Below are 20,078 nucleotides of genomic sequence, written 5' to 3' on the forward strand. Positions count from 1 at the left end.
CCTGTGGTTTTGGGATCAGTAGAGTGTTTTTTTTGCTAGCTAGCGAGCCGCTGGAATGGCCCAGATACAGCAAAGCGAAAGTACCAGCCGACAGGGCTCATTCAAGAACCTTGGAATTGCTTTTCCTTGGTGGCGTCAGCTGATGTTTACCAAGGGAATGAAAAGCAACACCTAGTATGTTTGTTTTCTATTGGACCTCTAAGATAACATTACCTCCAGCTAGGGTTGCCGTCTGGTCTTTGTCCAAGTAATTGATAAAGAGAAATTTATCTGTAGTTTCTAATGAATTTGCAAGTCAGTGACTTGGAGTGAGTGGGCATGGTTTAAGATAGAGAAGGAGACTTCTTTGATTGTAAGCACAAGGCTAAAACATCCTTTAAGGCATTTGGATTTGAGATAAAGAGACCAATATGAGTACAATCAGCTTTAATTTCATGACATTTACTGTACCGGTGCATATGTTTTGTAATTTAGGTACACCTAAAAAATGTTTTGGACTGGCAAAGTCAGTCACCCGATCAAAATCCAGTCAAGCATGCATTTCACCTGCTGAAGAGGAGATTGACAAAAAAAAAACCCCCAAAACAAATATCAGCTGAAAGTGGCTGCAGTGAAGGCCTGGAAAGGCATTTTCAAAGAATATACAAAATGTTTCCCGATGTCACTGGGTTTCTGACTTAATGCAGATATTGCATTTAAGGGCTATACAACCAAACATTAGACTTTATAACTCTGATTTACTTTTAAGTCCATCGATTAACTTACTTTTGCAAAGCTGAAAATGGTGGGACAACACAAAAACTGCCGTTTCAGTAAAATGGTAAAACATACACGCATTTAAATATCATGAAACAAAAGGTTATTGTCTTATACTTTTGTCTCATACATATATTTTGATCTCAAATGCAAATGTCACGTATCGTTCATCAAATCCAAAGTGTATAGCAAAAATAACAAAAGTCACTCTACGGTCTCTACTTTTGGAGGGCGCTGTAGCATGATGGGATCTGTTTGCGAGCTAGTAATATAACAACAGATAGGTTTCTATTCGTTTTACGCAACGTTGTGCAACGTCCCAGACCAGGTCCCAACTGTGTTCTGCTATGAATAAGATTTGCAGGTGAAATGTCACCAGGCAACACCAGAGAGCGGCGCTTCCCCTTTAATCCGTCCTGGAGGCGTGTGGCAACGTCACCGGAGACTGGCTGGTTTGACGGCTTGCGCAGTGTGTCGGTAGCGCTCAATGACGGAGTTTCATTACTATCCGTGCAGAACTGCCTTAGCTGTCCCCCCAGAAGAGCAAACAAAGTTGAGTTTTTGCCTACATATTTCTTCATACCCGAGAAGAATATGCAGGAAAGACCTAGTCTAAAACAACTTTCCAGCTATAGTTTTTAAGAGATGCGTTTTACCTCGATTGACCTGTAGTAGGACTCGCAACACAAGGCGCTCGATTTTATAAGGGGATACGGAGTCACAGAGACCTGCTCACTCCGGTGCTGCGATAAGAACAGAGCACGCTGAAACACCAAGATAGAGGGTATTTTGTGGCGGTGTTCACACGTTTAACCGGGACCGCCAGACCAGTGGATCTCCGTGAATGCGTCAGGAATAACCAATCTAAAGGCGCACTTGCTTGGATGCCCTGCCATTACTTCACCTAAATTCCAGTCCGCTGTACAACTGGACACTTGTCAGAGTGCCAAGCTGAAGTTCACAGGGAATTCGTCAGCACATGATGTACACAATAACTAGAGGTCCCAGCAAGCTTGTAACACAGCGGAGAACAGGTAACGAACGTGGCTAATTAGAGAATCTCTTTCTAGCTACCACTGCATGGGACTGGACACTGTATATCTAGTAGTAGAGTCTGCTACCGCATGCATGCCGTGGCTTTGCGTGGCTTATGGGTAGCAACCTATATATCCATTCAGTGTTGAGGTTACCACTGCTGCCTCATACATAACGTTACATTATCAAGCAGTTGGTAGGCCACGTAGTGAGATATCATTGGGATAACTGTCATATATGCCAAATGCCCAGCAAGCTTATTTTGCTACGCAGCGCAACGCTAGCTGGCTACATGTTCAGCTAGCTGACGCATTCATCCAACGCTGTTCCTTCTTCCATTTGTGAAGGTCCCACGCAGCAGATTGAGAACAAAAGCAACGACTTAAAACACAAGCAAACCACCTGGTCAGTGTCAAGGTAAGTGGAGCACTTTTCGAACGGGAAGATTCATAATACGTTGCCCCCTTTTAATATTTAAACTTAAACTTACAAGTAGTAGCGTCAGCTAGCATAGCTGCGATCTGCACTGCCACGAATGTCATTCTACTGTCAACTATCACAAATCGCATTAATGAATGAATAATCTGATCCAATATGAAAACCGAACTGAACTGTAGTCTTGATTAAAGACATGACGTTGCCCAACGTACGAGTGTACGTGAGTGTCAAGTTTGCAAGGGTCCATGAGGTCGATAATAACGGACTGAGTGACCTTGCGAAGCAAGGTTACTGAGCTAACCATGCTTGTCGGTTGCTTGGTCGCTCTAAGAGCGAGTTTGCATTGGACTAGTTGCCTGCAAGCGACGACGTAACGCGTGGGGACACCGGCGGAGAAACTTACGTGGAAGAAGCCTTTCGCCTCATTTAACCCTTCACATAGACTGTATGACCTGTATTTCAGGGACATAGTCCAATAAAAGGCGTTTATTAGCAATCTCCGTTGGTTTAAAACATGGACAGGCAGCAGAAGCAAACGGGGCGATGTTATTTGTTAAACAAGCCGCTCACTGAGCTGGCGCTGGCGGAGTCGAGGCCCGGTATTGATGCGTTTAAGTTGGCAGTTACAGGGTCCTCGCAGGTTATCACTATCTGGGTCGTTTGCAACAAAAAAAAACACTTTGATCGCCTGATAGCAGACGCTTCACATCGTTGACGCGCAAATGTAGTTAACGACTCACAGCTCGACAGAAGTCGAGTGTCGTTTGTCTGACCTTATTTAATCGAGAATAAAATAATAAAAAAAGTATTTTCATGTAAGATACATAACCAACTTTCATAATGTTCCACACCACCAACGCGGTCCAAAGAAGTATGGCAACCTCACTGGGTCAAATTGCTTTGTGTCTTGGACGTTTCCGATAGGATGTGTTGTGAAATGAATTCTTCAATAAATCTACCTCTTATGTTCACTCGTACTTAAAAAAATTTTTTTTTTTAAAAACCACGTTTGACTAGACAGAACACAAAATTCAAATGATCATTTAAAACACTTCTAATAGCCACATATTATTGCACAATAGTCATTTAAACTGACAGTAAAGGGTATTAAGCATAAAACCAATGCAAACATGTAGTAGTTCAGTAATTGTGGTCGAGTATTTTGCTGTTATTATAATTGCCTTTTTCACAGTAATGGGCTGCTTTATTATGAGGGTCTCAACAATGTTACTGTGGCAGTTACCAAACCATGACATTTAACATAAATTATGACCAATTAATCATATCATATTACCATGTCATTAATGTATCACGAGCACAGTGATTATGAAAAAGGCAGCAGCGCGGCGGTTTTTAATAAATTCTCGTGCCGACTGTCTTGCAGTTCTCCCGCACCGAAGCTCGTTTTTAACCGTCTGAACGGGAAGCGGTACCACACTTCGCCCACCCCGCTTAGCGACACGTCGGCAGAGGGCTTCACCGCGGCTCACGAGGAGAACGTCAAATTTGTGCATGAAGGTGAGGGGGGGGGGGGGATTTGTATTTTCCTGAAACAGAAGAAACCCACTCAACCTGTTTAAGTATGCCCCTGCTTCCTGGGTTTTACAATATAATTTCCATTTTAGTATAGATTTCCACTTGGCCCAGACAGTTTTTTTTTTTTCTTTTTTTTCCAAATGTGAACAATGAAAGATCTTTGAGATATTGATACGAGTTTCTAATGACACGCCAGCTTTACAATGGCTGGGATAGGGGCATTCAAGACTTCCTGGTCTAGAGTATGAAATGAAAGCGCCAGCTTCCCCAAAGCAGCATGTGCAGCGATGGTATACCCCCTGATGCCGGCTGCCTTGACACCTCTGGAGCGGAGGCCGAGCTAGCTCAAGGCCCGGCGGTTTGCGCTGACGCACCAAATCTGCTCCCACGCTCAGGGGAGCCCGAGCATTTCCGCTGAAGGCCTCGTCGGACAGGGAGCAGCAGATCTGTGGTCTCCCGCGAGCCCCTCCCAGCTCACCCTCACACATGCTCACCAGCCTAAACGCCACCACACAGCGTCACGACTCCGCCCCTTAAACCCGTCCCCAGCGCTAGCTTTGGAGGGTAGAGGTGAGCTTCATATAGTACTGTGTACCTGCGTGTGTGTGGGGGGGGGGGTATTAAACCCAGATCCACAGGCACTAGTGGTGAGGCAGTCCCAAACGCAGGACGTGAGGGGCAGGTGACTCACCTGTCCAGACGGCAGGGCGGCATTCCTTCGCGGCCCGTCCAGGCTTCAGGCCCATAGCAAGGCCCGCCCAGGCTTCAGGCCCAAGGCAAGGCCCGCCCAGGCTTCAGGCCCACGGCAAGGCCCGCCCAGGCTTCAGGCCCACGGCAAGGCCTGCCCAGGCTTCAAGCCCAAAGCAAGGCCCGCCCAGGCTTCAGGCCCACAGCAAGGCCCGCCCAGGCTTCAGGCCCACAGCAAGGCCTGCCCAGGCTTCAGGCCCATAGCAAGGCCCGCCCAGGCTTCAGGCCCATAGCAAGGCCGGCGGAAATCTCTGCTCGGTTCTTCTCTTGCTTAGAAGTTAATTTAATTTTTTAAATTATTCATTTTAATTTTTAAAACCCAAGAGTGATACCCACAAATACAAAGAAAATAATGCACGCACGCACGCACGCAAAGCAGGAGACGAAGGCATAAACCAAACCATCTTTTACAAAAATAACAACCAAACCAAAAATTCTTCCAATGTCCTGTCAAAGATTCCCATCGTCATCCAAATAACAAGCTCACCTATTAACCACAGGGATAGGGGACTGCCCCCCTGCCCCATCATTGCATGACACAGAAAATGTTGGTGTTCCTGTGATCAGTTCCGAATGTAAAACGTAGGAGTTCCTAATATCAGTTCCTAGCACACACCCAAATGCCTTCTTGGCCCTGACCCTGAGTCTCCTCCATGGCTAACTGCTATCTAGCTAGTTGCCCCACCCAGCACACTTGCATTAGCTGATAGCATTAAGGAGAAAAGGGTGGGGGGTGGGGGGGGGGGGGGTGTGCCTGAAGTTCCTGTGCACACACTCAGATAATCTTGTGTAAAACTCAATTCTTCTTCCCTTTACTAAAAAAACAGAAAGGAAAAGGCACAGGAGCAAGGACAAACACCCCCCCGCTCTCCAAGCGCTCGCACAATGGCCAAGGATTGCCACTCTGATTTCAAGGGCATTTGGATTTCAAATAGGCCTCATTTTCTTTAATACTCATCTGCAAGTCCTTTTGAAGGCTTTTGAAATTAAATTGCACAAGAAGCCTTAAAGTGAAGCAATCCAGTCCGGTCGGATGACCCTTTGGTCACAGAGCACGAGACAGCAACTATGTTGGTGATGAATGACTTTATTGTATAATTCAAAGTTAATGTGTGCGTACCACACAGACTGAGCCCAGACATCAACGAGCAGCGGCTTCAGCTCGGACAGGCCCGCTGGCATCGCCCGCAAATGATCCACACACCCCACACCCCACCCCCAACCCCCACCAAAACAAGATTGCAGGCAGGCCTGACATTGCAAAATCTGCCCTACTGGACCCTGCTGGTGCAGGCATTTCAGCGGCAGCATGGCGCTCATGCTAATGAGGGGGGAGGGGGCAGGTCAAAGGTCACCGAGGAACAATGAGTCCCTCCAGACACAGGGTCGCATACCATACGGACCAACAGAGGATAGCTTAGCGTCCTTCAAGGTTGTGACCTCTGTGACATCACTGGAAAGTTCTTATTTTGAGTTTTAGACCCAGGCTAATGGGGTGTAAGGAGTCCCAATCATTGTACTTGGTGTACTTTTAATTAATTTTTTTTACATTATTTTTATTTTACCTCTCATTAACGGCAATTTACGCAGCTTAAATTATTTTAGAACTTGACATTTCATTGAAGAAATTCAGGTTAAGTACCCTGCTGAAGGGAAAAAGATGGGTCCACCTGGGTTACGAGCATAATACACGTAATTCTGAACAATTATGCTTATAGCATCCAGGATGTTGAGCAGGGACGAGCAAAATGGTCGAGAACGCCTTAAATTCTGCCTGTACTAAATTTACTAATGTGTGTGGACATTAGTGTGCTGTGTCCTTGCAGCTTGTAATAAGTGTGTGTGTGCGTTTGTGTGTGTCCATGCATTTGTGTGTACATGCGTGTGTGTGTGCGCGTGTGCACGTGTGTGCGTTTATTGTGTAGCCTGGGAGGAGGTGACGCAGCAGCTGAGTGGGGGGGCTCAGCCCGAGCAGACTGAGGGGCCTGTGCAGTACGCAGAGAAGACCCCCAACCCAGCGATGAAGAGTGAGTAACGCACCCCTCTGCTCCTCCTCCTCTCCCCCTACCCCTCATCCTCTCTTATGCGTCTCTTCCTCTCTACTTTTCCTGCCTTCCCTCATCCTTTCACATGCTCCTCCTCTCTTGTTCGTCCCCTCGGCCAACTGTCACAGCCGTCGCAGTGTATCAGATTTCACCATTTGTTTATGTCAAGAGCAAGGCTGCCCACCCCCTCCAAAAAAAAAACATTTCAAAAACCCAAAGCACTCACCAGAAAGTACTAACAGGTGAATTCAGGATGTAATGTATTATCTCAGCTTGGGAAAAGCCAGGACTTTCCCAGAGTTTCTCTCAACGGGTTTTTACGAGAGATTTTGGTCATTTTATACTGCCAGTGTAAAATCAGCTGACTGAATTATGATTCATTTTCAAAACGCGAGATGCATTGTGCTCTTGATTTATCACAAGGATGAAGTCCACGAGTCAAATTAAGTGATCAAATCTTGCATTTCAGAATAACAGTCAGCTTAGAAAAAAAAACTAAGTTAGCCACTCATGCTTTATCACAGCTGGGGAAAAGCAAAATTTCTCCCAGGGTTTTTACTGACAGATCTCTCCCAATGCCACAGCCCTACATTTTAACATTTTTTTATTGTATTTTCATCATAAAATCTGATTTTGTTATGATTCATCTTCAAAACAAAAGGTTACTGTATGATTTACCACAATGATGACTGGAGTCAAATTAAGTGTTCCAATGTGGAGTTTCAGAATAACATTCAGTTTTTACCAAAACAAAACTGAACATACACAACATAATGAATAGGCCTCAGTTTTAGGGAACTATTTTAACACCTGGTGTTCCACCAATGACTGGAAATCACAATAATTTGGTCACAAATGCCTTTAGGTTTGGCATAGCTTGATTGTTTTAAAGGAGGAAACCTTTAGAACCCCAATTCCTTATTGGGGGAAATATGAGTTTGGTGAGGTGTAGTAGTAATTCGATTTCCCCAGAGGTTACCAAGCTTTGTGGGTTTTTGCAGGAAGTCTAGACAGACAGACAGACGCTTCCCTCCCTGAGACTGCAGGCCCAATGCCAGCCGCCTGGGGTCATGTGACCCTCCCTTGGCCATCACTGAGACCACGGCAACAATAGCGAAAGAAAGGCTAACACAACAAGAGCTTGTTCCAGAGCACAACACGCAGAAATTCTATTTCCTTTTGGCCATCAGTTGAGTTTCAAGTTTCAAATGACAATTTTATACATGTAGTAAAAAACAAAAAACAAAAAACAAAAAAAAAACGATTCCCTTAGGACTGCAGCCAACTTCCTGCAAAAAGCACATTTAAAAACATGACACGTTTCCAGTGATTTTCCCAGACTCCTGTTCCCCACTGTACGGTTTCCTTGTGCTCTGATTTCTGCGTATGGCAACAGAATGCTTCCTGAAAGCGTGCATTGCTCTCCAGTTTCTGACCCCCGCTCAAGTTCTGTTCAGCAAAGAGTGGTTTAAATTATTTATAAACTTGTAAGAAAAGAATAGTCTGTTTGCTTGCTAGCAGCAAGCGAGGGTCCGCGTCCTCCGCTCAGGGTTTTTAAGATAAATACAGCGACAAGAATGATGCAATGTTGAGCAACGTGTTGGGAGACGTTCAGTTAGCAAACTATGCTAATTACAGGCATGGGGGTGTCATAAAACTTTTAGCATTTAACCACAGTAATAACTCTCTCCTGTATTTTCACCGAGGTAATACATACATAGAATGTTAACTCGAAACAAACGCCCATGTGAAACTGCACCAAAATGACTGCTGTTTGTGGCAGTAGTGAATGACAAAGGAAATGTTTTGTGTTCAACCCCTCATTTATTCATATTTAAAGGAGGGGCCACTCACAGTTCGCTCAGACCATTTAACCAAAAAGCACTCATTTAATGTTTATCAGTAAACGTGCCTTACAGCAAGGTCCTCACAGTGAGTCAATGTGTAGGTAAGGAACGTGACATTAAGTAACAGGAATGAAAACTCAGCAGATCTCTCAGATTCCTATTAATACTGATCTCAAACAGCAAAGAACATTTATTTAAAAAAAAAAAATTTTGAAATATGAGAAATAGACACTGGACTCTTTGGGTCAAGTGCGGTGTGCTTAGCTGGAGTTCAAACTTGAAGACCACAGAACTGCATTATAACTGGAACAGCTAATCCAAAGCTGTGGAATAAGGATGAACTGTTCCAGGTGCAATTCAGTTTGGTGGTCTAGGGGTTTAAACTCCTGCTGAGCACACTAACAGTGGACCCCTTGGGTTTCCAGAGCTGAGAGTTTTCTGGCCCTATGTGACAGTCGGTCCTGTAAGACGTTCCTCCTCACTCCCTGGTGTAAAGTATTTTAAGGGACACCCTGCTTAAGCTCCTTTCCCGCTCTTTTTCTGTCACGCAGACTTTGTGCCCATCGACCTGGAAGAGTGGTGGGCCCAGCGCTTCCTGGCCAACATCGCCAACCTGTCATGATCAGGCCATCGAGTGCGAGGGCCGTGGCCATGCGGACCTGACCGGGGGGGTGGGGGGGGAGGGGGGGGGAGGTGCAGCAGAGCGGGAGGAGGGCTGCTGCTGGGACAAAAGAGGAAGAGGAGGAGCAAAGGAGGGGCGGGCAGTGCCCGGGCCAGTGCCAAGATGCCCGCTCTGCCACGCCCGCTCTCCTCTGAACTCTGACCTCATCACTACAACTTTAGCACAACACCCCACCATCACTAACCGCCATCAGCTGATATTCAATTAGACGGTGGAGGAACCAGTCAGTGATTCCAATCTTTTCCATTTCTTTTTCTAGTTTCTTTTTAACAATCCCACACTGTGAACAGAAGAAACTGTATTGCTAAAAAAATAATAAAACTAATTAAAAATGAGAAACTTGCATTTTGAAAATACTGCGTGTGCTGTGGTGAATTTCGAATGGCCAGAAGCAACTGTGTTCAGTTCAGCTTAACCAACAAGGGATACCGCTGTTGTCCACATGGTGTCACTCTTGAGCCCTAGGCGTCAGACCTACAGTACAAAAGCCTATGCGGTGCTCATGAAAACTGACAAAACACTCTGCTTTTTGCCAACTTCTTATCTCAGAACCTTTTGCCAGTCCTCCAGCACCACATTTTTAAAAAATAACTTCAGCTCACAAAACGAGGTTTCACAAAATGTTTACTTTTTTATTCACAATACAAGAAAAAAAACAAACGTGTAAGTTCAGCCAGCAGCCAAACACCCAAGCAGGCTTTGAGTCTTCCATGGCAACCTGTATATGATCAGTCCCCCCAGTCTCCTCAGAGCCCCTCAGGTGAGCATGGCCTGGTGCAGGTAATCTTGCGTCAGGTCTTCCGTTTCCTCTGGTCGTGTCTGAAGGATTTTAAAGGTGTGACGCTGCCCCGAATTCTGTTCACTGATATTTGTAAGGAGCGGATTGGCTGAAGCGGGCACAGCCCAACGGGACTGGCCAATCAGACGATGCCCTGAAGGCAGGGGGGTTGGTCGGCAAGTTATACTCATTCGTTCTGGTACAGAGTTTTTAATTTTCTATTTATGTACATATTGATTCATTAATTTAAAATAAGAGGGGACATGAATTCAGTCCATTAACGGGTTTGTACTCAGTTGAAACGGGAGAGCCAGAGCAGTCTTCCTACGTCACATAAGCACTTTAAGGGCAGCGACGGACGGGCTGGGTTTACACACACATGGGCATTTAGGGCTGGATGCATTGTCACTGGTGGCCAAGCAGTACCAGTGTTGTTAGATGGGACATAATCTCATTGGTGAAATGAAATGTGGCGCTGTGATGATCTGCAGGAAATCCGTTGGCTCTGAAATCCAGGAAGTGGCCGTCCAGATTCAAGACGGCACTGGCGGCAACGCTGAGATCAGGACACAAGGTTCCATTCCTGTCTTTTCAGTTTCCACATGTGATTTGGCCTGTTCCCCCCCCTCCGAGACCACAGCTGGGTGGACGCCGTAGTCAGGGTAACGGGCTGTGGACAGTGACGATATGGGCGGGGCCAGGCTGTGGGCGGGGCAGGGCAGGTGGAGGGGGCGGGGTTACCTTTCAGTGCTTATCCAGGGCTCTGGTGAGCAGGTCGTTCAGGCGGGAGATCATGGGTCGGGGGTCGTCGTTCAGGCCGGCCGCGATCATGGCGTTGTCGTAGATCTGGGGTACAAGAGGGGGGGGGGGAGAAAAGGCTTGAATTCCACACCAGGCGCTACAGCCAACCGTACGCCACCGTGCAGGACAGCTAGCCAAGCAGCACTGACACGGTCTGAATTTCAATACCAGACTGTGGGGCCCATCCACACACTGGAACAGAGCCTTAACCGGATGAACCACCCAGCAGCCCCCAAAAACACACTTTAAAAGCTGAGAGTAGCTCATTTTAAAGGGAACTGTTCGGATCCTGTGGTAAGAAGGCACAGGGGAGTCGGTGCGTTACCTGCTCCAGCAGCAGCTGAGAGAGTTCCGGGTTCGAATCCTTCAGCTCGTTCATCTTCTTGATGAGGTCATGGCTGCAGACAGGAGACGGGACGGGCGTTGAGAGCGCAAGTCAAAATGGCACCCAGAGAAATGGATAAACCACCTTCAGACACGTTTAAGTATCGTCTGCCCATAAAGGCTTACATCAGTAACAGAGCTGCAGACCATTAAAAACATCAATTCTGTTCAGTCCAAAAATAACACGTTAAAATAGCAGAATCTAAACAATGTTACAATCCACATGGAATTTACTAAGCACACCACCCACCAAGTTATGGTAGGTAGGCCACACCCCCCATCTTTATACAATATAGAAGCAACTCCCTCCCTCCCTCCCTCTCCTACCCGGTGTTGATCTCCAGCGTGGGCTGCAGTATCTGCGCTCTCTCCTCGGACGTCTTGGCGAGCTGCTGGGTGCGCAGGAAGTGGCGTGCCGCGCCCATCTCCAGCACCGTGATCATGGCGGGGTGCGTGTCCAAACGGGGGGTCACCTGCGGGAATTGGGCCCAGCGCGGGTCAACGTTACGACTCCTGAAACGCGCGGGGGTGCAAAAGTACCCTGCCTGAGCACCAAAAACCACACCCCCGTTATCAGTCACTTTCATGGTTCAACCCTTCAAGGCGTGAGATCACAAATACGTGATTAGAATGTTCTTCACTGAAAGTTCTAATGCTGATGTAACAATCACTACTGGTAACTGAAAGCAACAGAGTTCTAGAACACCGACTTGGAATTTTGAAAAAACGTTCCAAAAAACCTCCTCTTGACAAGGTCAAATGGGTGAGGCCCGTGTTCCAGCACTGTGCCTGGGCAGCGCAGTCAGCTGTTATATCTGAGGGGGGCAGGGACGCTGAACCACACCGGCGCTGTACCTTAATGTGGGTGACTTTGGGGCCCAGGCAGTTCCTCATCCAGGCCATCAGGTCCTGGGCCTGCTGCTCCGTCAGGCGCTCGGAGGCTAGAGCAGGGCGAGAGCAGGGGTCAAAGGTCAGGAGCACCAGAGCCAAGCAAGGCATCTCATTCACCTCATCTCGAAACATTCAGGCTCCTGCACCAGGGACGTTTTTCACACAACAGGATTGCTGAGTTAGCCGGATAACTGCACCGAGCAAAACCCAAAACAGCTCTTTCCACTTCAGTCCATGTTCCACATTTGGGAGGGCTCCGGGTTTTACTCAGGGCTGTCATCCAGCTGATGCAGTACTCCTGATCTGTGATACAGGGCCCAGGTTTCAGACAAATCCCTCAGTACCCATCAGGGTCTGCCACACGCATTTCAGGGCCTGTGTGCGTGCGGGCGACAGCATGTATGTGTGTGCACACGTGTGCGCCTCTCACTCTAACCTGGTTTGATCTCCTCGAACTTCTCCTCCTTGTAGTGGTCGACCACGATGTCCGTCTCCACGGAGATCAGCTTCTTCTTGTCGAACTCCCTCAGATGCAGCAGCGTGAGCTCGTCAAACTGCTCGTAACAGAAGAGCACCTGGAGAGAGAGAGATCAGCCGCGTCAGTCACAGAGAGAGAGAGAGAGAGAGAGAGAGATCAGCCGCGTCAGTCACAGAGAGAGAGAGAGAGAGAGAGAGATCAGCCGCGTCAGTCACAGAGAGAGAGAGAGAGATCAGCCGCGTTAATCACAGAGAGAGAGAGAGAGAGACAGAGAGAGAGATGGAGAGAGAGAGAGAGAGAGAGAGCAGCGTCGGTCACACAGCGGAAGAGGAGACAGGCGTCAGGCGCTCGGAAAGGCGGAGGAAAGGCGGCTATCCATACAAGGCCGCCCTGCCCTACCTACCGTCATTAATTAAACACGTAAGTTAACTAATGTTAGAGAGCTGGGGTGAGCTGGACCCCTTTGGAACAAGTCTCTCCCGGGAGTGTGGGATCCCGTGTGAGGGATCTCAGGAGTGGGGGGGGGGTTAGGGTTAGGGGTCCGGGGTCCCGGGCCTCACCTCCATGTCCTTCTTCTTCATGGCCTCGAAGTAGGGCGAGTGCTCGGCCAGGTGGCGGTTGGGGGCGCACAGGTAGTAGATGTTGCGGGTGCCCGCCTTCATGCGCGTGGCGTACTCCTGCAGGCTGGTCTGCTGCCCCGCGGGCAGGGAGGAGGACTCGAACCGCAGCAGCTTTGCTATGTCCTCCTGCGGGGGGGGGGGGAGGGGGGGAGGGGGGGAGGGGAAAGGGGGAGAGGGAAGAAAAGGATGAGAACAATGAGGGAAGATAAACATTTAGAAAGACATATTTCAGCTTGCTTCAGGACATTATACAGAAGTGTGACTGAACCCACAGTACTGGAGGTCAGGGGTCGTTCCCATAGCAGAGTAATACCGTGTTCTTGTGACTCCGCCCCTGCTCCAGTGCCTCAGTAGGTCTGTCATTATGAGTGCGCAGTGGCCACGCCCTCCCTGGTTACCTTGACGTCCTGCTCGGAGGTGGTAACGATGCCCTCTCTCATGAACAGGCCGTAGTCCTCGAAGAAGCGGGCGTACTTCTCCGGCTCCTTCCGGCTCTGGTCCAGGAGGAAGCGGATGACGCGCTGCTGCAGGACGTCCCGTAGCTTCCTAACGGGGGGGCAAGGGGGGGGGGGGGGGATCTGAGCTTTAAACCCTGACCACGGGTTCCCTCAGTCAGCTGCCAACTCACTAACCCACACAGTGAGGCTAAAAACACCACCACAAATCTGATTTATTTCAAAAATAATATGACGCTACTCTTTCATTTAGGAGACTGGGATACTTAGGCCAAAAATAAGAATTCTGATCTAGGGCAGTTGTACCATCTCACCTGATGAGGGCGCTCTCCTGGAGCAGCTCTCTGCTTAGGTTCAAGGGGATGTCTTCACAGTCCACAACGCCTGCACACAAATGCATGCTTTATGATTTAAGTTCAGTTTTACTACACTACACATCTAAAACATCAACATCAGAAGGTGCTCTATAAGTCCAAAATACAAGTGAGTGCAGACGAGACGAGCAGACCAGGTGACTTGTGACCCATTTTCCCCATTGGCCACATTCAGCAGAGGGTGGACTGTGGTTTGCCAGATGGGAAACAGGAATGGGGGGGAGGGGGTTAGGGTTAGTGTTGGGGAGGGGGGGGGGGTTAAGAGAGAGACAGAGCTACTGGGGGGCAGACAGTAATGGAGTGCAGAGATACGACTGATGGGCAGTGACTGAGCAAACGGTGGAGGCAGTAGGCAGAGATGGTTCACTGACCCCTGAGGAAACGCAGCCATTTGGGCAGGATGTCGGTGGCCTTGGTCTGGATCAGCACCTTCCGACTGTACAGAGCCACGCTGGAGCCCATCTCCCTGCTCACATCAAACATGGAGGGCTTCTACACACGCACACACACACATACGCACACACACACACACGCACGCACGCACGCACGCACGCACGCACGCACGCACACACGCACACACGCACACACTACACAACACACAAACACACATATACACACACACACACACACACACACACACACACACACACACACACACACCACACACACACACACACACACGCATACGCATACGCATACACACACACACACATATATACACACACACGCACACACACACACACACACACATACGCATACACACACACACAAACATACACACACACACACATACACATACACACACACACACATACGCATACACACACACACGCGCGCGCGCGCGCACACACACGTACACACGCACACATACACACACACACGCACAGGAAAAGAGAAGCAGACACAGGCACCATCCATGAAGCAACAACAGGAAGGCCTATGCAGCAGAGACACCTCAGCTTCCACAACCACAAACCACAGAAAGCATTCTACATCCTACAAACTACATTTATCTCACCAAAAATCTATGAATACACAAAACCCATTACACAAGGCGTACCTGTTATTTTACCCACTAAGAATAAATGCAATTTTAACCTTTTATCGATAACTTCATCCTTTTATAAATGTACTGAAATAAATTTAAAAAACAGAAAAAGACGCACAGCCCAGTCTAGATAAAACAGTCCCCTAACTGAGGGAAACTCGTCAGAGCAGAAGGTCTGAATTTGGGCTGAACCGCCTGTCCCCGCCCTCACCGTTTCCGGCACGTAGAAGATGCTGCGGATGTTGAGGGGGGCGTCGGCCCGGTAGTGCAGGGTGTAGCGGGGCTTGTCGTAGGCCTGCGCCACGTAGCGGTAGAACTCCTCGTGCTGCCACTCGCTGATCTCCTTGGGCTCCATCATCCACAGAGCCTGAGAGACGCAGAGAAACGCATGTTTAACTCACACGCCTGCCCTGCACAGCCGAGAAACGCACTCACACGCCTGCACAGCCGAGAAACACACACGCCTGCCCTGCACAGCCGAGAAACGCACTCACACGCCTGCACAGCCGAGAAACACACACTGCACAGCCCAGAAACGCACTCACACGCCTGCCCTGCACAGCCGAGAAACACACACTGCACAGCCCAGAAACACACTCACATGCCTGCCCTGCACAGCCGAGAAACACACACTGCACAGCCCAGAAACGCACTCACACGCCTGCACAGCCAAGAAACACACACTGCACAGCCGAGAAACACACACTCACACGCCTGCACAGCCGAGAAACACACACTGCACAGCCCAGAAACGCACACCCCTGAACAGGCCAGGTGTGCACACACACACACGCACACGCACACGCACACACAGACTCACACTCACACTCACACTCACACTCACACTCACACTCACACTCACACTCACACTCACACTCACACTCACACTCACACTCACACTCACACTCACACTCACACAGCCTCTCACCTGCAGTGTGTTCAGTCGCCGGCCGTTGAGGAAGATGGGGAAGCTGACGAAGTTGCTGTATTTGGTGACCACATCTGCAAGGGAAGAGAGCCGCAGTTTATGGCTGATCAACGCTCACGTGGCTGATCATTCCCTCCCCAGTGCTCCAGCCTCCTGCAGCCCAGCGCCTGATCATTCCCTCCCCAGTACTGCAGCCTCCCGCAGCCCAGCGCCTGATCATTCCCGCCCCAGTACTCCAGCCTCCTGCAGCCCAGCGCCTGATCATTCCCTCCCCAGTACTCCAGCGCCTGATCATTCCCTCCCCAGTACTGCAGCCTCCCGCAGCCCAGCGCCTGATCATTCCCTCCCCAGTACTCCAGCGCCTGATCATTCCCTCCCCAGTACTGCAGCCTCCCGCAGCCCAGCGCCTGATCATTCCCTCCCCAGTACTCCAGCCTCCTGCAGCCCAGCGCCTGATCATTCCCTCCCCAGTACTCCAGCCTCCTGCAGCCCAGCGCCTGATCATTCCCGCCGCAGTACTCCAGCCTCCTGCAGCCCAGCCTCTGGCTGATTCCCTACACGCTCGCTCACCTTTGACTCGATCCTCGGAGGAGAACTCCTTGCAGTCGTCCTTCAGGTGGAGCACGATCTTGGTGCCCTGCCGGACGCCGCTGGCCTCGGCGATCTCGAACGCGCCGGACCTGCAGCGCATGGGACATCTGCGTCGCTACGACAACCAGGGCCAGCCTCGAGCCGTTCCCATGACGTAACGGCTAACATGCCATTTCAAACAGTCGATCGCCCGACTTCCTGTCTCCGTCGCCCCTGCCACTCCCACCCCTCCTCTACACCTCCCCCCCTCTCCTCCTCCTCCTCTCTCACCCGTCAGAGGACCACTTGAACCCCGGACTGCCCGGCTCGGCGGACTGCGAGTACACGTCCACGCGCTCGGCCACCATGAAGGCCGAGTAGAAGCCCACGCCGAACTGGCCAATGATGGAGCCGCTGGCCTCCGCCTGGTTCTGCAGGGCGTCCAGGAAAGCCTGAACCGCCCCGGAGAGGGGGAGAGAGAGAGAGAGAGAGAGCACAAGAAAGGATGAAGAGGGAGTGTGTGACAGAGAGGGAACAGACAACAGCACGAAAGATGGGAAGATTTATAAAGAGAGGGGTGGGTGGAATAACATTAAAAGAAAGAACAGGAAGTGACAGAAGGAGACAGAAGGAATGAGATGGTCAGAGAGGCAGAATGGTAAGAGGAGGTCAAAAATGGAGTCTCAATTGTGAACTGCGTGATTGCAGGGCAAGAACGTGGAAAGAGAGAGGAGGATGTATCTATGGCAAAAAAAGAAAAGTGGGGGAAGAGGTAGACGGGGGAAGGGTTTGTGAAGAGCCAGGGGACAGGCCTACAGGTAACTGGGGCAAAGGGAGTGGGGCTGATACACTTTGTGGCTTCTGAAATCAGACAAGGTGAGGAAGACAGAGCGTACCTTTGAGCCAGAGCGAGCGATGGTCCCCAGGTTCGACACCAGCTCCTCCTGAGTCATCCCCACCCCTGTGTCCTGAGGAAAGAAACAGGGGAGTTAAGAAGCCAACAGAAAATAAGGAAAATGCCACCAATTGCCAATTGAAAACCCCATCGCCCTGTCCTGAGACGGCCTGCATCATCTCATCAGAGCACACTTCGTTCAACATTGGTGCAGTTCCATTTTAAACCACCAGATGGCACAGAACAGTTACATCTTTACTTGTTCGAGGTTTTTGCAGCTGATTTATGAACTGCACAGTTCTTGATGAAACTGGGATGGACAGACAACTGAATCAAATCCTGTTAAGTAGCTGTTCCGAATAAGGTGCTGGAGCCATATTTCTGAATGATGCGCGTGCCAGCCATCGTAAATTTATATTGTGCCAGGGTTAAATAACTAAAACCGACGATGTGTGACCAAACTGGCTTGAAACAAGGCTATAAATGTAATCACATGAATCAAGCTCACAGCACCTAGTTATAAGGGTGGGTACATGTGAAACAGATCAGGTATTACCTTACCACCTCATTGTAGAGCATAAGAACAACGTACTGTACAATACGCCAAAATACCCACGCTCAATCCCTCGCACCATTTCTTCCCTCAGACCAGTGGACAATGCATCAGATTCACAATTGTTAAACCAGCATCATCTCACATTTTAAAATGCTACTTTAATAGGGGGAATACCTTAATGATGGTGGGTGCCCTACCTGGATGGTGAAGGTGCCCTACAGGTGAGAACACTTGGAGTACGGTGCCCTACCTGGATGGTGAAGGTGCCCTTGGCAGCATCGGTCTGCAGGTGTATCTCCATGGGCGCGGTGTCGCCCCCTCCTGACATCAGCCGGTGGCGCAGTTTCTCCAGGGCATCGCTGCCGTTGGAGATCAGCTCGCGGATGAACACCTGCAGGACGAGGCACAAGATGGAGGAAAGGGAGGCGGAGTCAAACACAGAGCCGGGCCTAGAAAAGCGCCAGCAGGACTGACTATCCACCCCAGCAGCTCAGAAGATTTCTGAAGCCAAGCAGTGAGGCCAGGTTATCATCCTGGTTCAATGATCGTGTGACCAGTGGAGTGACCTCACCCTGGCAAGTTTATTATGTTTGACTAGAATCAAATGGTCAGTGGGCCCGTGGGGTTTTTTTTATATCTTGCTATTAACAGAGGTAGAAATTGTAATCACAACTTCAAGTTCAAATTGTTCAAATCTGTAATAAGACAACATTTTGTTTCATGAGAGCAACCTCAAATGCAATAAATTTGTGTCTTAAAACTTGTACGAAAACACTTTTTTTTTTTTTTTTGCAGAAAGCTGTTTGTGACCAGACATTGGCACGTTGAGGAAGTGAAATCAGCCAGGGAAAACGAACGTTCAGGGGGCGGCAGGTAAAAAGAGCTTGATGTGTGTTACTGTCTGGGGTCCCCTGTCCCACTTACCTCTTTCTCTGAATACAGTGACCTCGCCACAATGTCCAGAAGTTTCTTTGTTTCAGCCTGGAACTCATGTTTGGAGAAGGTTCCTGAAAAACATACGTTGCCATTTTTAAAGCATTATTAATGACAGATCAAACATACTCAAATCCGTTCCACCTTCCTACCCCCCTCCACTAATCTGTTCATCCGTTTGGTATGGTTTGGACAGCGATACCACAGGTTCTGGGAATTGAGAGTATTTTCAATAGCATTTTATATAGAGAGCATTTCAGTTTATGGTTTCCCACTATATTGAGTAATTACATTTTACACTATACATTGTATGCCTGGATTGAGCGACAGTAATAGTCGCTCTTCATTTTGGTCTTTAGCTTTAGGTAAAAGACATGGGAAGCAACGGATCTCTTCAAAAGCTGTTCTGAATTATGATTCCCATTTCTTCACTGGAGAAATCCAGACAACTGAATTCGGGAGAGGTCGGTGCTTCCGCTTCGTATCTCTCACCTTGCACGTTCTCCGTGTCACTGATAATGGTGTGGAGCGGTTCCTCCTCCGTGCTCTCCGCCTGCTGCGCGCTATAGGCCCGTTGGGGAAAGAGTTGGGTCGCAACCAGGCTGGGGTGGTGAGGGCTCCACGTTCGGGGCCTAATCCCGCACAGCCGTGACCCTGCACGGTGATCAACAGTTCGGGGCAGGTGCATACAATTTAAAGTTGGGGCAGACAACCTTTAACGTAAGGAAATATCACGCTGTGCTAATCATGTTAATTACGAGGTTGCTATAACGAGCAAGATAGCAAGTCAGGCAAGTTCCCTTAGTCCGACACTTGTCAATATCCGAACAGCATCGGCATCATTTTAAACGTTGCCATTTACCAGTAAGATAAAACGAATCAACGTATTATGTTGTGTCCCTGATAGATCGTCTCCACACAAATAAATCAAATATACGTATATGGTCCGACTGCGTCAACTATTCTGTCATTTGTAATTTCGTAACTCAGTATGCCGCGATTTTACGATGCCCGTTCGTCGGGTATTTAACATACCGGTAGCTCCACAACCGAGCGGCGCTGCGTTACTCCAGCTCCGCAAAACCCGGCCAGATGCAGACGACAAAAACCTCGAATTGGCCCTTTGGGAAGCACCTAAAACACATTTCAGAAGGTTTACGTAGCGAGACATGTTGACTCTGCTTCTCAAGTAGCCTGACCTACTCAGTAACAGCGTGCGACTGTACAATCGTGCGACTGCGACCCTTCCAAGGCGCTCGGTAATGACGTAATCAAGGTGAC

General features: G+C 49.0%; 2 protein-coding genes across 2 annotated transcripts; one reads left to right on the forward strand and one right to left on the reverse strand.

Annotated features, from left to right (window-relative positions):
* Positions 1-1,209: 1,209 nt before the first annotated feature.
* Positions 1,210-9,440, forward strand: LOC135243940 (MAPK regulated corepressor interacting protein 2-like). The gene is made up of 5 exons (XM_064316089.1): positions 1,210-1,790; positions 2,139-2,208; positions 3,614-3,747; positions 6,438-6,539; positions 8,956-9,440. The coding sequence occupies exons 1-5, from the start codon at positions 1,736-1,738 to the stop codon at positions 9,024-9,026; spliced, it is 432 nt and encodes a 143-aa protein (XP_064172159.1). The 5' UTR covers positions 1,210-1,735; the 3' UTR covers positions 9,027-9,440.
* A 253-nt stretch (positions 9,441-9,693) lies between these two features.
* Positions 9,694-20,061, reverse strand: trap1 (TNF receptor-associated protein 1). The gene is made up of 19 exons (XM_064316087.1): positions 19,833-20,061; positions 19,290-19,451; positions 18,789-18,871; positions 18,115-18,255; positions 17,310-17,381; positions 16,705-16,865; positions 16,414-16,523; positions 15,844-15,917; positions 15,127-15,282; positions 14,239-14,359; positions 13,808-13,877; positions 13,437-13,584; positions 12,979-13,164; positions 12,377-12,515; positions 11,905-11,990; positions 11,377-11,522; positions 10,991-11,063; positions 10,606-10,710; positions 9,694-10,408 (listed from the first exon to the last, which is right to left on the reverse strand). Exons 1-18 carry the CDS (start codon positions 19,966-19,968, stop codon positions 10,609-10,611), a joined length of 2,166 nt encoding a protein of 721 aa, XP_064172157.1. The 5' UTR covers positions 19,969-20,061; the 3' UTR covers positions 9,694-10,408; positions 10,606-10,608.
* Between the last annotated feature and the right edge of the window lie 17 nt (positions 20,062-20,078).

This window comes from Anguilla rostrata, chromosome 17 (assembly GCF_018555375.3).
Source record: "Anguilla rostrata isolate EN2019 chromosome 17, ASM1855537v3, whole genome shotgun sequence".
In the NCBI taxonomy this organism is placed as follows: Eukaryota; Metazoa; Chordata; class Actinopteri; order Anguilliformes; family Anguillidae; genus Anguilla; species Anguilla rostrata.